The sequence below is a fragment of the Haplochromis burtoni genome, unplaced genomic scaffold (genome assembly GCF_018398535.1).
Source record: "Haplochromis burtoni strain Fernald_Lab_line unplaced genomic scaffold, NCSU_Asbu1 Contig_44, whole genome shotgun sequence".
NCBI classification, from domain to species: domain Eukaryota; kingdom Metazoa; phylum Chordata; class Actinopteri; order Cichliformes; family Cichlidae; genus Haplochromis; species Haplochromis burtoni.
The window spans coordinates 2,015,325-2,029,629 of NW_024582405.1; the positions used below are offsets into that span (position 1 = coordinate 2,015,325).

The 14,305-nt window shown below is 41.6% G+C and overlaps 2 protein-coding genes across 12 annotated transcripts in view; one reads left to right on the top strand and one right to left on the bottom strand.

Annotated features, from left to right (window-relative positions):
• LOC102294821 (RAB3A interacting protein (rabin3)) overlaps positions 1-2,982 on the bottom strand; it is a 16,709-nt gene extending 13,727 nt beyond the window's left edge. For 4 of the 9 annotated variants that reach the window (XM_014333226.2, XM_005921049.2, XM_005921048.2 and 1 more), the window contains exon 1: positions 2,878-2,982. The gene's annotated coding sequence lies outside the window, so the exon portion shown is untranslated. The other 5 variants (XM_042220177.1, XM_005921046.2, XM_042220179.1 and 2 more) reach the window with 5 other exon arrangements.
• On the top strand, positions 2,811-13,930 carry LOC102296458 (extensin). Of its 3 annotated transcripts, XM_005921053.3 has the most exons (5): positions 4,951-5,152; positions 7,242-7,355; positions 10,773-11,043; positions 11,188-11,601; positions 11,818-13,930. In XM_005921053.3, exons 2-5 carry the CDS (start codon positions 7,290-7,292, stop codon positions 12,660-12,662), a joined length of 1,596 nt encoding a protein of 531 aa, XP_005921115.1. In that variant the 5' UTR covers positions 4,951-5,152; positions 7,242-7,289; the 3' UTR covers positions 12,663-13,930. The 3 variants fall into 3 exon arrangements, with proteins under 3 accessions (XP_042076110.1, XP_005921114.1, XP_005921115.1); XM_042220176.1 differs by lacking the exon at positions 4,951-5,152 and adding an exon at positions 2,811-2,920 and having other exon boundaries at positions 11,188-13,930; XM_005921052.3 differs by having other exon boundaries at positions 4,936-5,152; positions 11,188-13,930.
• Positions 13,931-14,305: the final 375 nt, after the last annotated feature.

Genomic DNA, 14,305 nt, shown 5'->3' on the forward strand with positions numbered 1-14,305 from the left:
GTCACTCCCTCGCTGTATTTTAAGAGCATGCTGAGTGAGTACTTTGTTTCTCCGTCAGTATCATCATGTCATCTCTTCTTCTGCGCCCGTCATTAGGCCTGATTAGGGGTTTTGTTCCCGCCGCAGTGAGGCATGCTGGGAAATGATCCTCAGCTGTGACGCCGTGTCTCGGACTCTGTTAACGTTGAGTTGTGTCATTGTTTGGTCCGAGTTTCACTGATGCTGGAATGCAGCTGACAGCAGGCATTAATGTTGCATTCAAGGCCAATCAGACATCAGACTACAAAAAACTGCTGATGATACCTGATATGAATAAATCTCCTGTTTCCTCTTGTGTGGTTTGTTGAGGAGGTTTGTGGTTTCAAACTAGGGGCACGGAAATCAGCAAGTAATGTCAGATTATGATATATCTGTCTGAGGTTAAAGAGCCAAATTCCACAAACCAATCACAACTTCCAACCAACAAAGAGAGTTAAAACAATCAAATACTGTGAAAGATGCTGATTTTAGATCATTTAAGGTATTTTGGTTTAATTATTTATCCCATAAAATATTAATATAAAAGAAAGAAAGACAGCTCACGTCTGACAGTGTGCCGCTAGAAAAACACATCGGCAAAAACTCATCCAGGATGTATGACACATGGTGATGGACATCAACACACACAGGTGAAACCCCACCTTCATTAAAAACAACCTGACTCCTCTTCCCTGCCTGCCTGTCGCCATAGAGACCAGTCCTACAGAGCTTGGCGTGGTAACCCGACACGTCGCGGAAGGATCTGGTTACTCGGGCCGGCCAATGAAGGCTCATCCTGTGTCTCAGCAGGCAGCGTTTACACGAATCCCAAACAGCTCGACTGACCACAACAATGAAAAGCTCACCATCAACGGATTATGGTGACAAATGGGTCAAAATAAAGGTGTCGGGGCTCTGTGGCACTGACCAGCATTTATCATTTAACACAGAGAAGAGCAGGTGAATGCCATCCTTTAATAAATCTCCAAAAAATAAGAGTGTGACACAGACAATCATTGGAGGAATACCTGCTTCACCAAACATACGACAACCAGGCCTGACAGAAACTTCTGTGTGCTTACAGATGTGTACAGGTAATGGTTGTTCCCATAATTAGATGTATCAACTGAAGTATCAGGATTTAAAGACCGAGCAGAACAAGCCAGACGTTAAAATCCTTTTGGGGTCTGTTCAATAATAGGATCAAGCCTGGAGATTCTTATACTTACCCCTCGATACATAAAGTGCAAAGGGAGGTCAGTTTGCATTCATTTACTGGTAATTATTCACACATTTTACTACATTTTAATTTTTTTCTAATTATTTGGCAATTTAAAAATAAATCATTTCCAGCTTTTCTTTTTTTCCTAAAATTGGAAATGTGATTTTTTTTTTCCAAAAATTGAACTTTTTTCTAGTGAATTTACAGGGTTTCGCTTATAAATTTATTTAAGCAGCAAATTTAGATTTTTATTTTTATTATTATTTTTTTAATCGTTTCACTTTCTCTGTGTGAATTTGGCAGCTTTTCTTCATAGATTTTTTTTTATTGCAGATATACTTATTTGGGTTTTTTTGGCCAGTTTGTCTCGTAAATTTTCCTATTTTGCCCACAAAATTGCAATTTTTTTCACTTTTTTGTCACAATTTTTTCACTTGGAAATTTGCCAGTTTATTCTCATAAAATTTCCTCCTAGATGTACCATTTTTTTCTTTGAAAATTTGCCAGCTTTTCCTGATAATTTTCCTCATCTCTTGCCATAAATGTGGCAGGTGTTTTCTTCTTTATTTGTACTGTTTTTTTCTCATTAATCTGCCAGGTTTTTATTTTTTCTAAGCCCTGGGGTTTCCTCTTCTTACCTTCAGTGGTCCTGACACACTGTAGTACTTCAGAGAAACCTGATACCAAGCTCAGTGATATTCATGCAGCATGTGCACAAATGTCACCTGAGTTTACACCTGCAACAGCGTCTCTGCTCATTTACCCGACCTCCAGCTCTCCCTGCACCCCGCTTACAGTGTCACCTGTACGCTGGAGGTCACTCTTCCAGGTAAGGTACTCCTGCTCTCAGGTGGTGCCTTGTGGACAACTAGCACTGGATTAGCCGCGGATAGCACGTTACGTGATGTTACCTATCATGCTAATGCATTAATACGTGAGCACCTGCGGTGGCTTAAGTTAGAGAGCTAAGGACTGTCACCTGACGCCGTCTGAAAGATGCATGACAGCGGCGTCTTTGCGCAGAGCTTCGGGTTTCGCTGTTACATCGGGCTAAGGATTAGCTGAGCAGCTAACGTTTGCTGGCCAATTACTTGACATTAGTAAGAGGGTGAGTGTGGGCACAGGTGTGTTAAAAACACGGAAATAAAGCACATGACAAGAAGAGAACTACTAAAAAACCAAAAACCCAAACACATCCGTCTTTCTCATTCAGTAAACATCAGGGAATCGCTTGCAGAGGGAAACCCTGCTTCCATTATCGGCCACTGCTCTAAGACTGGCCAGGGCTGGCTATTTTCATTCATTACATAAAACAGATGAATGCATGGATTTATGAAACTGCGGATTCACTTTAAAACTCAGAAAACTGAGTGAGTGACGGAGTGATGCTGAGGGAGAAGAGAAACGCTGTCCGATAATGGGCGCATCGATGCTTTTTGTATATAGCACGTAAGCTAGCGGTGCTGAGCAAGTTCGCTTAACTCAGCGACTCACGGATTAAAATAAAAACCGTAACGAGGCCTTAAAGGTGTACTCACCGGACCCCCGCGTGCATAGCAGCCCAGTCGGTCAGTCTGCCTCACGGTAACGTGCCGAAACAGCCCGAAAAACAGACAAACAAACAGAGAGACACTCACCGGAGCGGCTGTTGACGCAGAGCGGAGCTCCAACTGACGGGAGGTACGTTCACGGTCCGCTGGGAAACCACAGAGCCACCAAGCAGTTCGTCACAGAGCAGTCCGTGCAGAGAGCAGGAATTCATTACTCGGCATTAGGCCCATGAACAAATAAAATTACATTACATTTAATTTAATTGTAAAAAAAAAAAAAGAGAGAGAGAGAGAGCTCGTGAAAGAGGAAACAAATAAAGACTAAGAAAAATGCATTCAAATTAATATGTAGCTCAAAAAGTCTGGACTTGTGAACTAAAAGTTGTAAAATAAAATAATTATGATAATAATTAAATAAATAAAATATTGTGCTTGGACAGAGAGATAATATTCTGGGAGAATAAAAATTCAGATTTATGCAACTAAAGGCACAATATATGAAATGTATCATAAAATAAAAATATAGCTCAGGGAGGGGAATAATGCTTTACGATAGTTAAATTGTTGTTCAATTTACGATGTTAAAGTTGTGAAAACATAAAAAGAATAATCAAATAAAATAAACACACACAGTAATTATTATTTTAATTAATTTAAAAAAGTAGTAGGAGCGAGATAATATTCAGAGACAAAAATTCAAGTTTATTAAGTTTAAGTTGTAATAAACAAAATTGAACGTACTACTACTACTACTACTACTACTAATAATAATAATAATAATAATAATAATAATAATAATAATAATTTGTAGCTGGGAATGGGGATAGCATTTCCTGAAGGTCCCTGAGTATGAGATTAAATTTGTAAAATGAACAAATAGGTGGTATATTCCTTGAGATTAAGGTCTCCAGTGGTTTTAATCTTTAAATGTTCAATTCATTCCAGTCTGAGAGGCTGTGTGTGAGGATGAAGATAAACAGTGAAGTGAACATGTGAACAGTGATAAACAGTGAAGAAGAATTAAAAGCCACCAGGGGGCAAACAAGCCCCATTTTTCCAAGTTTAAAGACACGCTATGTTTTGTTGTGCGTGCGCACTTCCAGCACACGGAGACGCGAAGAATGCTTCCTCGGGTCTCTGGAGCTGTTCTCTATTAGATCCTGTTTCCTCGAGACTGCACATGTTCGCCCTCTTCTCAAACATACTGGTCCAGCTTTGTGGAAAATAACTGGTGGCACAAAGTCTGGCTTTTACCACAAAAACTCTTTATGACCAATAAAGGACGTTTCTTTTAAAATGCTTCATAGGTTCTATCCAACTAACCACTACCATCAGAGACTTGAAGGTGATATCAATTTAAATTGTTCTTTTTGTTGAACCGATAGGAAACAGTGGTTCATAAATTCAAGTTCTCCGTTTACTTTTGTATATAATGCAAAATATTTACTCAATAATGGACAATAAGAATTAAAAAGCCTCACCTTTTTAAACATTATACTTGTATAATTGAGTGTGTTAGAACGATTTTAAAGCTCTGGCATTTTGTGTTTGAGTTGATTTTTTTTTTTTTCGTTTATTTTCTTAGTGCTCCTTTTTGCGTTGTTGTCAGCCAGTCTATATAAAGTTTGGGGGGGAGGAAATCAGGGTACTCAAAACCTGAGTAATCTGCAAGTTACAGTTACTCAGTGAGCAGCACAGCGAGTCCCGTCGGTGACGTCATATTACGTTTTATGACTGTGGAGCTAAATTTAAGTATTTTACACACAATTTGGATTCTTTAGTGTAAAACGGCGACACATTCTCCGGAGGAGTCAGTTAATATGTCACTCTGTAACTGTGTAATGTGGAGATATGATATAGATATATAAAGATGCAGATTCAGGCAGCTGGCTGATCTATATTTGATGTAAACTGTTTCTATTGTTCTTCTATTGTCCCAAAAGAATAACAGGAATGTGATGCGTTCAGTTACATGTCAAAACTAAACGAAACGAAACAAAGCTCACATGTCCTACTGCTTCTGAACCCATCCCTATGATACTCTGAGGTGTGTGTGTGTGTGTGTGTGTGTGTGTGTGTGTGTGTGTGTGTGTGTGTGTGTGTGTGTGTGTGTGTGTAAAATATATTTCCACTGTGTCACACACCTGAATAAACCACACACACACCCTTCTGGGGGTGGAGTTTCCCCCGTGTTTTTAAGTAATGCGTAACGAGCCGAATGGTGTCATTACGCACACGGAGCTCGGACTATCGTTTCCAGCCAGATTAGAGGCTGATGTTGCTGCCTTCTCTGTGAAGGAGGAAAGTCATCTGTCCAGTTTCTGGTTTGAACTTCAGGATGATTAGTGCGAGGATTTTATGGGTAAGTTTCACTTTCCTGCATTTCACCGCATTTTGTTTTGTTTTAGGGTTTTTTTGTTTTGTTTTTTGTCCAGGTGTAAAATGGAAAAGAACGTTTTCTAAGGCAAATTTATTTTTTAGTGATGGTCTGATAGATGTTTAAGGTTAAAATGCAATACACTGAAAACACTTCAGAATATATGGACAGATTTTCCTATAAGAATGAGAGACACATGTAAAGCCTGATTTATCAGTTTGTGACGATCTCGTGAAAACTGAAAGGATTCACTGTTAATAATCATTTCCATGAGCAGGGATGTGTGCATAAAAGTATGTATTATTCGTTATCCTTTAAAGGAAAAGTTAAGTTCACGAGTAATTAAAAATGTGCTGTATTTCAAATGTTGAAAGTAAAGATCATTTACAGCATGTCAGTGTAAAAAAACATTAAAAAATAGTCGTTTACATCAATTTAACAATAATCATGGAGAAATGTAAATAAACCAAAGAAAATCTAAAGATGCTTAAAAGTAATGGACTCAGGAGAAATATTAATATTGATAACAGAGGAATGAGTGCGCGTAACTGCCTGGGCTTGGTTTCATTCATAACTGTGCAGTAACACTCCTCTGTGTTTCATCATTGACTCACCATTTAACACCTACAAGTCCTGAGCCAGAGCAACCCAGCTGCTCCCTAACTGTGACCGTGAAATTATTCTAGATTCGAAGGATACATATTTTATCTAATCAAAGAAAAAAGAAGAAGAAGAAAGTAGAAGTCTTTATAAAATAACAATAATAGCTTAACAGTGGTGGAAAGAGAACAGTCTGGGTTCAAGTAGTCAAGACTTAAACAGAAGTACCATTGCAGTGTTCAGTTTTTAATTTTTTATCTAAGGTTTTTGGCAGTTAACCCAACAATGATATTCAGAATGAGCCTGTGCCTCAAGATTGAACACTTTCAATCTGAGTTATGTTGATTTGGGGGTTTTCTTTACACAACTTGGAGATAAATTGGTTCATAATTGATCTCCACACCTGCAGATCCGGTTTAGCTGTGTGACAGGTAACAAAGTGTTGTGCTTGTACTAAACCTAATGCCCTGCTGAGCTGTGACTGAGGACCCATGTGAACCCGGGCTGGTTTCAGACCCAGATTCATTCACTGTGACCGCCTCATCTATACTTAGATTTTTCTTGGCCCTCCGGCCACTTCCTCATTTCTGTCTTTTCAAACTCATCAAGCAGCATTTCTCTTTGTTCTTGTCATGAGCGCGGCATCAAGCAGGAATGTGTCGGCCGAGAAGCTCGTTGGTTTCGGCTCTGCGATCCTGTTCTGCAGCTTCCTGCTCTCGGTTAACTGGTCCATCAGGTGCTGTGGACTAAATTTACCCTTGTTCTCCGTTACGTTCCTGAGGGGAACACTATACATTTATCCGACAGGTTTTTAATGCTGTTGAAGATTAATCCAGCTCTTTATGACCTTACAACAAGAAAACTGCTGCTTTCTGCAACTGCTGCCAACTATTTAAAAAATCTGTAACCTGTAAACTGAGGGCTTTACAAATAAATTTACAAATGCAAGCATACTTTATTCATCTTAATATAGTTTTGTCTCGCAGTCTTTAAATCTTACATTTTATTGCTTCTTTATTGGGCCAAATGTAAATCTGCTACAAACTTGATGTAGAAATCTTGCATGTAATAACAAAACCAGGTGGCTGAAAGATATTTTTATTGATTATACAGCAGCAGTAGCACCTAAGAAGTTGCGAGTAATTTTAAAACCTCCCTTCTTGGTTTGAGGCCAAAATATGTAAACATGTCCAATATTTCACAAAAAATCCAAACATTTACTCCCCCACCCCCACCCCACCCAAAAAAAAGCACAACCCTTGATATGTATCTATGTCAAGCCAACTGCACTATCAATACTCTTTCATTCTAGAGCAGCTGTTTTAGCTCCTCCCCTTTAAGCCAACTTCATTCTGATTGGCTGCAGCTCATACTCCTGATATCACATGGAGCCAGGAGCAAAAAAAACAGCTTGACACTGAGCCTTCAGTGAAGTCTAAAGCCTGAGCTGACATGCTCTCCTCTGTGTCTGCAGACTCTCGTTCAGATGCAGATTAGATGATTCTACAGAGCAGAACCAGACATGGACTTCCGTCTGCAGGAAAAATCTCACCTCTACTACAAGGTCAACGGGAGCTCCAGACCAGGCGTGAGTACTCAAAAACCACTCTGGTTTACTCACAGCTGAGTTTTTTGTTGCTTCTCTGTAATTTAGCACACATTCTTATGAGCAAACCCACACAGGAAACAGGCTGAAACTAAACAGATTTGGGGGTTTTTTTTGGTTTTTTAATTAAAGCAATTGTAATAACTTTGTTACCACAAGAGAAGTCAGGGAGGGGGGGGGGAAGTCCCATTAGAGTTTTTAATCTGTCAAATCCACTAAAACCTGGTGACATGAAACAACAGTTTTTCTATCTTAAAGAAGAATCGGTCCATTGAGTAGCTCAGTTGTGTCCATGGGGCAATAGTCCCCTGTGCCAGCCTTCAGCATAAGGGTAACCTGCTCGACCAGAAGAGATCTTACTGTCTGGGGGTTTTTGGGGGTTTTTTTAGTATTTTGCCCCTGAACAACTAACAGAGGAACAAAAGGAGCATGGCTTTGCAGCCAAGTTGAATTGAAATAAAACTGGAGGTCACTCTGATCTTGGCTGTTATCTCTGCACAGGGACAGATGTAGATGTCTAACGTTCTCTTAGGGAATCAGCAATATCAGACTTCCTGTTGGTAAAACAGTCATTTTGGAGCTATTTTTCAACTACAAAAGACCACCAGCCTTTAGAAAAAGCTGCTAATTGGCTCCTGCACGAGTATTCCCCTGTGTGGTCAATAGCGGGTCACATCATGGCAGAGAAAAGAGCAGTCCTGTTCTTTTTGTCCTATTAACCACAGCAAACAGAGTCTGCGTATCAGGTGAACACCCAATTGTTCAAGCTGCATTTTCACGCTGGATAAGGCCTCGACGTCATGTTTACACAACGCAGCCAGTCATCTCAGAAGCTAGGAAACTACACCTGCCTAACAACTTAATCCCTTCACATGCCTCAGGGATGAGATTCATTATCAGCACATGACACAGCCGAACCGGTTAAGCTGCAGTTTTTTAGGTCCTGAGCTGCTTCGCTACAATGGACGACTTTCATGGCAGCTGAAACCAGCAGATCTGCATGTTTGTCTCTTATTAGTTTCACGAGGGTGTTGCTGCAGGTGTCTTTGTCTTTGCAGGTGTCTCGGTAATCTGGTCGTAGCACTTTTCATTTCAGCAGCAACACCATATTGAAATTTCAACTGCAGCCTGAAGGTCATTACCTTCACAGAGAATAAATAAGGTGTAAAAGTCCTGCTGTCCACTTTTCAGAGCAGTGGTACTCACGTGTAAGTCCTGGGTCATGAATCCCAGTTCAGTAATTAAGATGTCTCAATTCAGATTTTTTTGTGTTTGAGTTTTCTTTGCGAAGTCAAGTTTGTAGAAACACTGAACATTTGAACCAGCGAACGTCACAGGTGACACGCGCAAAAATCAGTTTTATTGAAGAGCTTTGAAAGAAAATAGAGTTTAGACTCTTTCATAGAGTTGCCCCGGCCAGCTGTAATTTAAAATGATAACGAACCACTTTGTTCACATAACAAGGCTTTTTTCTTCTTCGTGGCCAACTCTATTTATTTTTAAGTCCATTACACATTGTGTCAGGGGATCCCCTAAAGCCATGTGGTTTGGTTTAAATAGGTGGCCTCGATCCTATCAGGACCACAGAAAGAGCTCAGCAAAATCAGCGGCCACTGAGTGCTGTCACTGGATACCCTGCTGTGGTGGTTCTGAGTATGTGGAGGTGAAGAGGAAGAGGTGAGGGAGCCGTCCAGCAGGAGAGAGAGGGAGGGCCAGCTGAGCCAGAAACAGGGTGGGAAAAGAAGTCTGGAAGAACAAACAAGTCTGTGTTCCCTCTACACATGCCTACTGTGTGAGAGTCATACGTGGAACGTTCGCACCCATATATGTGGAGCTCAGTGATGAGGAGACATAAGCAGCACCACAGCAGGCCTTTTTGTCTTGTTTTGCATTAAGAACAATAATCAGTCTTTTTTCAGTATGTTTCAGTCATAAACAGGAAAATGGGCAGATGTAGTGACTGTGAGGTCACAGGCAGGTTTGAGAAATTCTGCGAAACCCTCAAGTCAAGCCTTTTTGCCATTGTTGCACACCTGGGAGCATATTTGGATAATCCACTTTTCTGACTCTTCTGATTCTTGGAAACTAGAGCAGAGCACATATGAAAGTCAGCCTGCTGGCTGCAGGAAAGAACTCAGCTTTAAGGCCCTTTTTAAAAAAAAAAATTGTATATTTAGAGACACATTCAACTTTGATATCTTCAAAACTGAACACATGCCTAGATTTGAACTTACCGTAAATGGAAAAAGAGCTGCTGTGCTAGTGCCAAACTAAACAAAGTCGAGGTATTTTCTGCAGAGAAGAGGAATAAAAGCAATACTGAATATGTGTGTGTGTGCATGAGCAGCAGGCAGAAAGAACAAGGTGGATAAATTTAAATACCCAAGGGTCAATCATCCGCAGCAACGGACAGTGCACAGGAGAGGTGAAGAAGAGAGTGCAGGCCGAGTGGATTGGTGAAGACAAGTGTGACAGAATTATTAGCGAGAGTGAACAGGAAGGTTTAACACATGGTAGTGAGACCTGTAATGTTTGGTTTGGAGACAGTGCACTAACAAAATGACAGGTGGTGTCTGGCAATCCCGCCTCCTCAATTTCTGCCATGAAGCCAAGATGACTGCTGGAAAAAAAATCAGCCAATGTATTCTTTTCATTGGTCAGCAGGGGGCGACTTCTCTGGCAGTACAAATGTTCCAGTGTTATAGCAGTCAGTGGGAAAATGACTCTCATCTCTCTTGCCCTTTGACCTCAGTAAAATGATATCATGATAGCTTTACTAGCTCAGTCACTAGTTTGAGGTAATATTAAATAAATCCTGAAATCCAGTTAGTAAATTATCGTCATTATTAGAGTAACACTTCATAAATAGATCTGCAGTGAATCTATGTAAAGGCTACAGCGTAGCTCATGCACGTGGCCAACACCATTACCTACATTTATCTATGTGTAGTCGCTTGCAAGCACATGAGGTGCAGATACATTTTTACAGAAGCACAGGTCAGGTGACGGTGAACCAATAACATTTATCACTGAATCATGAAGAATAAAAAAGGATGATTCAGCAAATACTCGCTTGTTCTATTTAAAAATGTTTCAAAATGTCAAAATCTTTGTTCATACTTTGTATGTACTTTCACTTACAGGAAGTACACAAATATTTTTGCACACTAAAACAAACAAGAACAAGAAAAATGGTGTGTAAAGTGTTTAAATCAGAAACCCAGAGTGCCTCCCTCTTAAGTGGCAACCTTCGAATCTTCCCCTTCCTTTGTAAATAGTGGAGAAACCTCTCTCTGTGTGTGCTACAGTGATTCACAGTAACCTGACTCTTTAACCTTTGAGGCAAAAATGTTAAGGAACAAAGAAGACATAGCAGAAATGTTTTATATCTCTTCACAGGATGATCAAGACCTGAGTCAAGAGGAGCAGGACTGCATCCAGTTCTTTGAGAAAACCATTGATTCGCTGGAGGCAAGTTTAGAGGAGGACGACTGGAGGCTTGTGCGAGCAAGGCCCTTTGAAAACGCCACTCAAGAGGTCACTAGACCTGTGGCTATGAGTGCCAACCCCTACGATACCAACCCCAAAGATCACGATATTATTGACTTGGTCCACAAGGAAGCAGATTCGGTGCACTCTAAAGAGCCGATCTTCAGTCCCAACCATCGAGGTAGCGTACAGCAGTTGGCGTTTGTGTTCGGGGTAGTCAGTTACAATATTTAAAATTGTTTATGTAGATGAAGCAGATTATTAAATTACATCTCTAAACTACTAAATCATGGTGACTGAAACTTCTTCAATTTGTTTCTACCAGGCTTTCAGACTATGGTGCCACCCCCTGAAAGCCACTTTGAGACAAAGCCAAGGCACAATCCGATGGACAGCTTGCCTTCAGAGTACAACCCTCCCCTCCCGAGTGGCATGTCCGGGCAGACGAACACCCCCTACCACCCAGCAGGCAGTGTCCCCACCCCCGTGCTGATTGCCAAGAAGATAGCTGAGAACCAGTCCGGAGGAACAGCTAACTTCCTTCCTTCACTCCACCACCTCAGCATGGATGAAAAGCCAAGCACAGATCATCCAGTGAAGCAGGGTCCTCCTACATCTGCCAAGCCTACCCACTACCCTGACAACATCAACATGATCATTGGCAGCAAGGACCGTCAAAACCAGCCACCACCTAATGTGAGCATCCAGGAGAAACAGGCGCATATGCTGGCAAACCTAGGTATGAATCAACCTCTGCTGCAGGACGATTCTCTACACATTGTAGGGAAGAAGCCTCGAAATGTTCCTACTCGCAGCATTTCCTTCAGTGACCCCACACCAGACAAATCTAGAATGGAGGCCCTGTCTAAGCTAGGCCTAACCAGAAATCGAGCTATGTCTGGGGGTATGCCAGTCCAAATCACCCCTAACATTACCCCGCTGGTTCCTCTTACAGGTACAGGTAGCAGTCCCACACCACTGGAGGCTCATCATCCAACAACAACTGAGACTGGGCCCAAATCGCCTGAAGCCCATGTCACTACCCCACCTCAGACCCTGACTCATGCTGACAGGAAACCCGAGGTTCGGAGGACATCTTCCTCTAGGAGCAATGACGACAGAAACCCCCAACCAAGCCTGTCGCGTCCAGCTGTTGCACAGAGCAGCTCCTATCCACCTCCTGTGGAAAACAAAGTCTCCATCCCCCAGCAGCCATCTGAGGTGACCTCGTTGGCACTTAACAGCTATGGAGGAAAATCCATCGTGGTCCACCCTTCTGTTGGCTCCAAGAGTGAACCTGCACCCTCAACAACAAGCCATGAACCCAGAACCCACGCTTCTGCACTCTCCAACCCCAGTGATCCCAACACCTACGGGGGAAAGAGCAAAGTCATGACCCCCGGTTCCCTATCTGGCTCCAGGACCGAGCTTCCCGACATCCTTAGCTCACACGTGGACAGGGGTCAAACCTTGCCCTACAAATCAGAGCTGCTGCAGCCCGAGCACAACAGCTACGGAGGAAAGAGCCGAAACTTCAACCCAGTCACCAGCACCAGCGTATATCGCACTTCAGAAAACCCAGCAAGGGGTTCTAAACCTCCAGCCCCAACACCGGCCCCGAGACCTCCTCGGCACATTGTTCCCCAGAAACCTGCGTCGTCCTTGTCCGCAGACAACAGGCGAAGATCCAACTCTATGTTCCGTCCCCAAGGCATCACGGTGCAGTTTTCTGGTCGAGGGGAGATGAATGAATCACGCAGAGAGGCACTGAGGAAACTGGGGTTGCTGAAAAAGTCTTGATGAACTCTTGTTTGTTTTCTGGATTTATCCTCAGTTTTTACCTGCTGGTGGAGGTCGTTTCGTTATAGCTCCCTCTATTGAGTGGATAAAGACAGACTTTTACAGATTTACAGATAGACAGTGCAGCTGAGCTAAACTGCTTTAAATCTCTCCAAAAAGTTTGGGAAAAAAACATTTATTTAGCTTCCTGTCTCAGCTTTGTTTGTGACACGAGTCCGATTGTGAACGTCCAGAGTTTTTTTTAGCCTTTTTACCAAAAGCATTAGTTTAATCTGGAGGCTCTCAAGCCTCTTTGGATTTAAGGTTGGATAGATTTTCACTGGGATTTTTTTTTCTGTTTAAAACTTGGATTCTCAGACTGTGAAGTCTTTATCACCTCTGTTACACGGGAGCCTTTTTTTCTTGTTTTCACTGGTTTTCTTTACTGACTTTGGACATTTTTTCTAGTCAGTGGTATGTTAGTGTGTATTTGTTTTTCCAGTTAAAAGCACTTTTTCTTTTTTTAAAAAAACTTCTAATATAATCAGCACTAAAGAGCAAAAAGGGATCTTATGTATGGGACTAACAAAGAAAAGATGCGGTTTCCTTGAAGATGAGGAGCCGAGCCGAGCAGGGGGATATTTTTACTCCAATGAACAAACCTCCCACACCAAACCACAGACTGGTGGTCTGGGTTTGAGGGCAGGACTTTTACTTTTTTACTACACACGGAATACTTTAAAAACTGCTCTTTAGGGATGGGTGTGCACATAGCATTGGACAAAACACGAGCACTAAAACCACACAGTCTAGAAATACATCCTCGATATGTTGTTTCTGACATTTGAAAATGTGTTATTTAACTCTGTGTGTGTGTGTGTGTGTGTGTGTGTGTGTGTGTGTGTGTGTGTGTGTGTGTATGTGTTTATCAAGACTCCGGCCTCTGTAGTTTACCTACAGTAACTTTTGAAGTATATATTTTATAAACTTATGTTTACAGACTCCGGTTCTCTGTAGTTCAGCTACAGTCATGTTGAAGTATCTAATGGTGCATACCTGCAGTATGGAGCTACTTTATGAGGAAATGTTCCTGTGAAGTGGTCACGTCTGCACAGATTAGGGATAAAAAGTGCCTCTTGTGTGGTTAAAGGGAAGCTGAGCGGCCATGTGAAAGTTGCTGCTATAACTGAACAGCCTGGTGTTCTTTCTGATTGTTGAAATATCCATATTATAAACTGTACATAGTCCATCTGCTCGAATATTTGCACCCATTAAACTGAACAATCTTACATCTGTCTGCATGTTTTGTCTGTTTTGTCCTGATTAACTGGGGAATGTGAAAAAGAAGCAGCTGTTTAATGACTGGGTAGTTTCAGCTGAGAGGAGGTTTTGTTTTGTTTTTTTAGGATTTTACCCATCAAAGCTGCACAGCCTCTTTGAAACCATAGAACAAGACTCAAAGGTACCTCATTTGCACTTGTAGCCAACATGGAAGCCGTATTGGTACAGCATGTCTACTAGAGCAGGAAATCTTGACAGTTTTCCAGCTTTTAAGTTGTTAACATGAGCTTAACTCCTCGTTTTCTTTCCTTAGATGTTAATTTGCAGGACTGTGCAGTGTCCATGATTCAGAGCCTTCTTTAGCAGCAATAACTTGAAGTAAA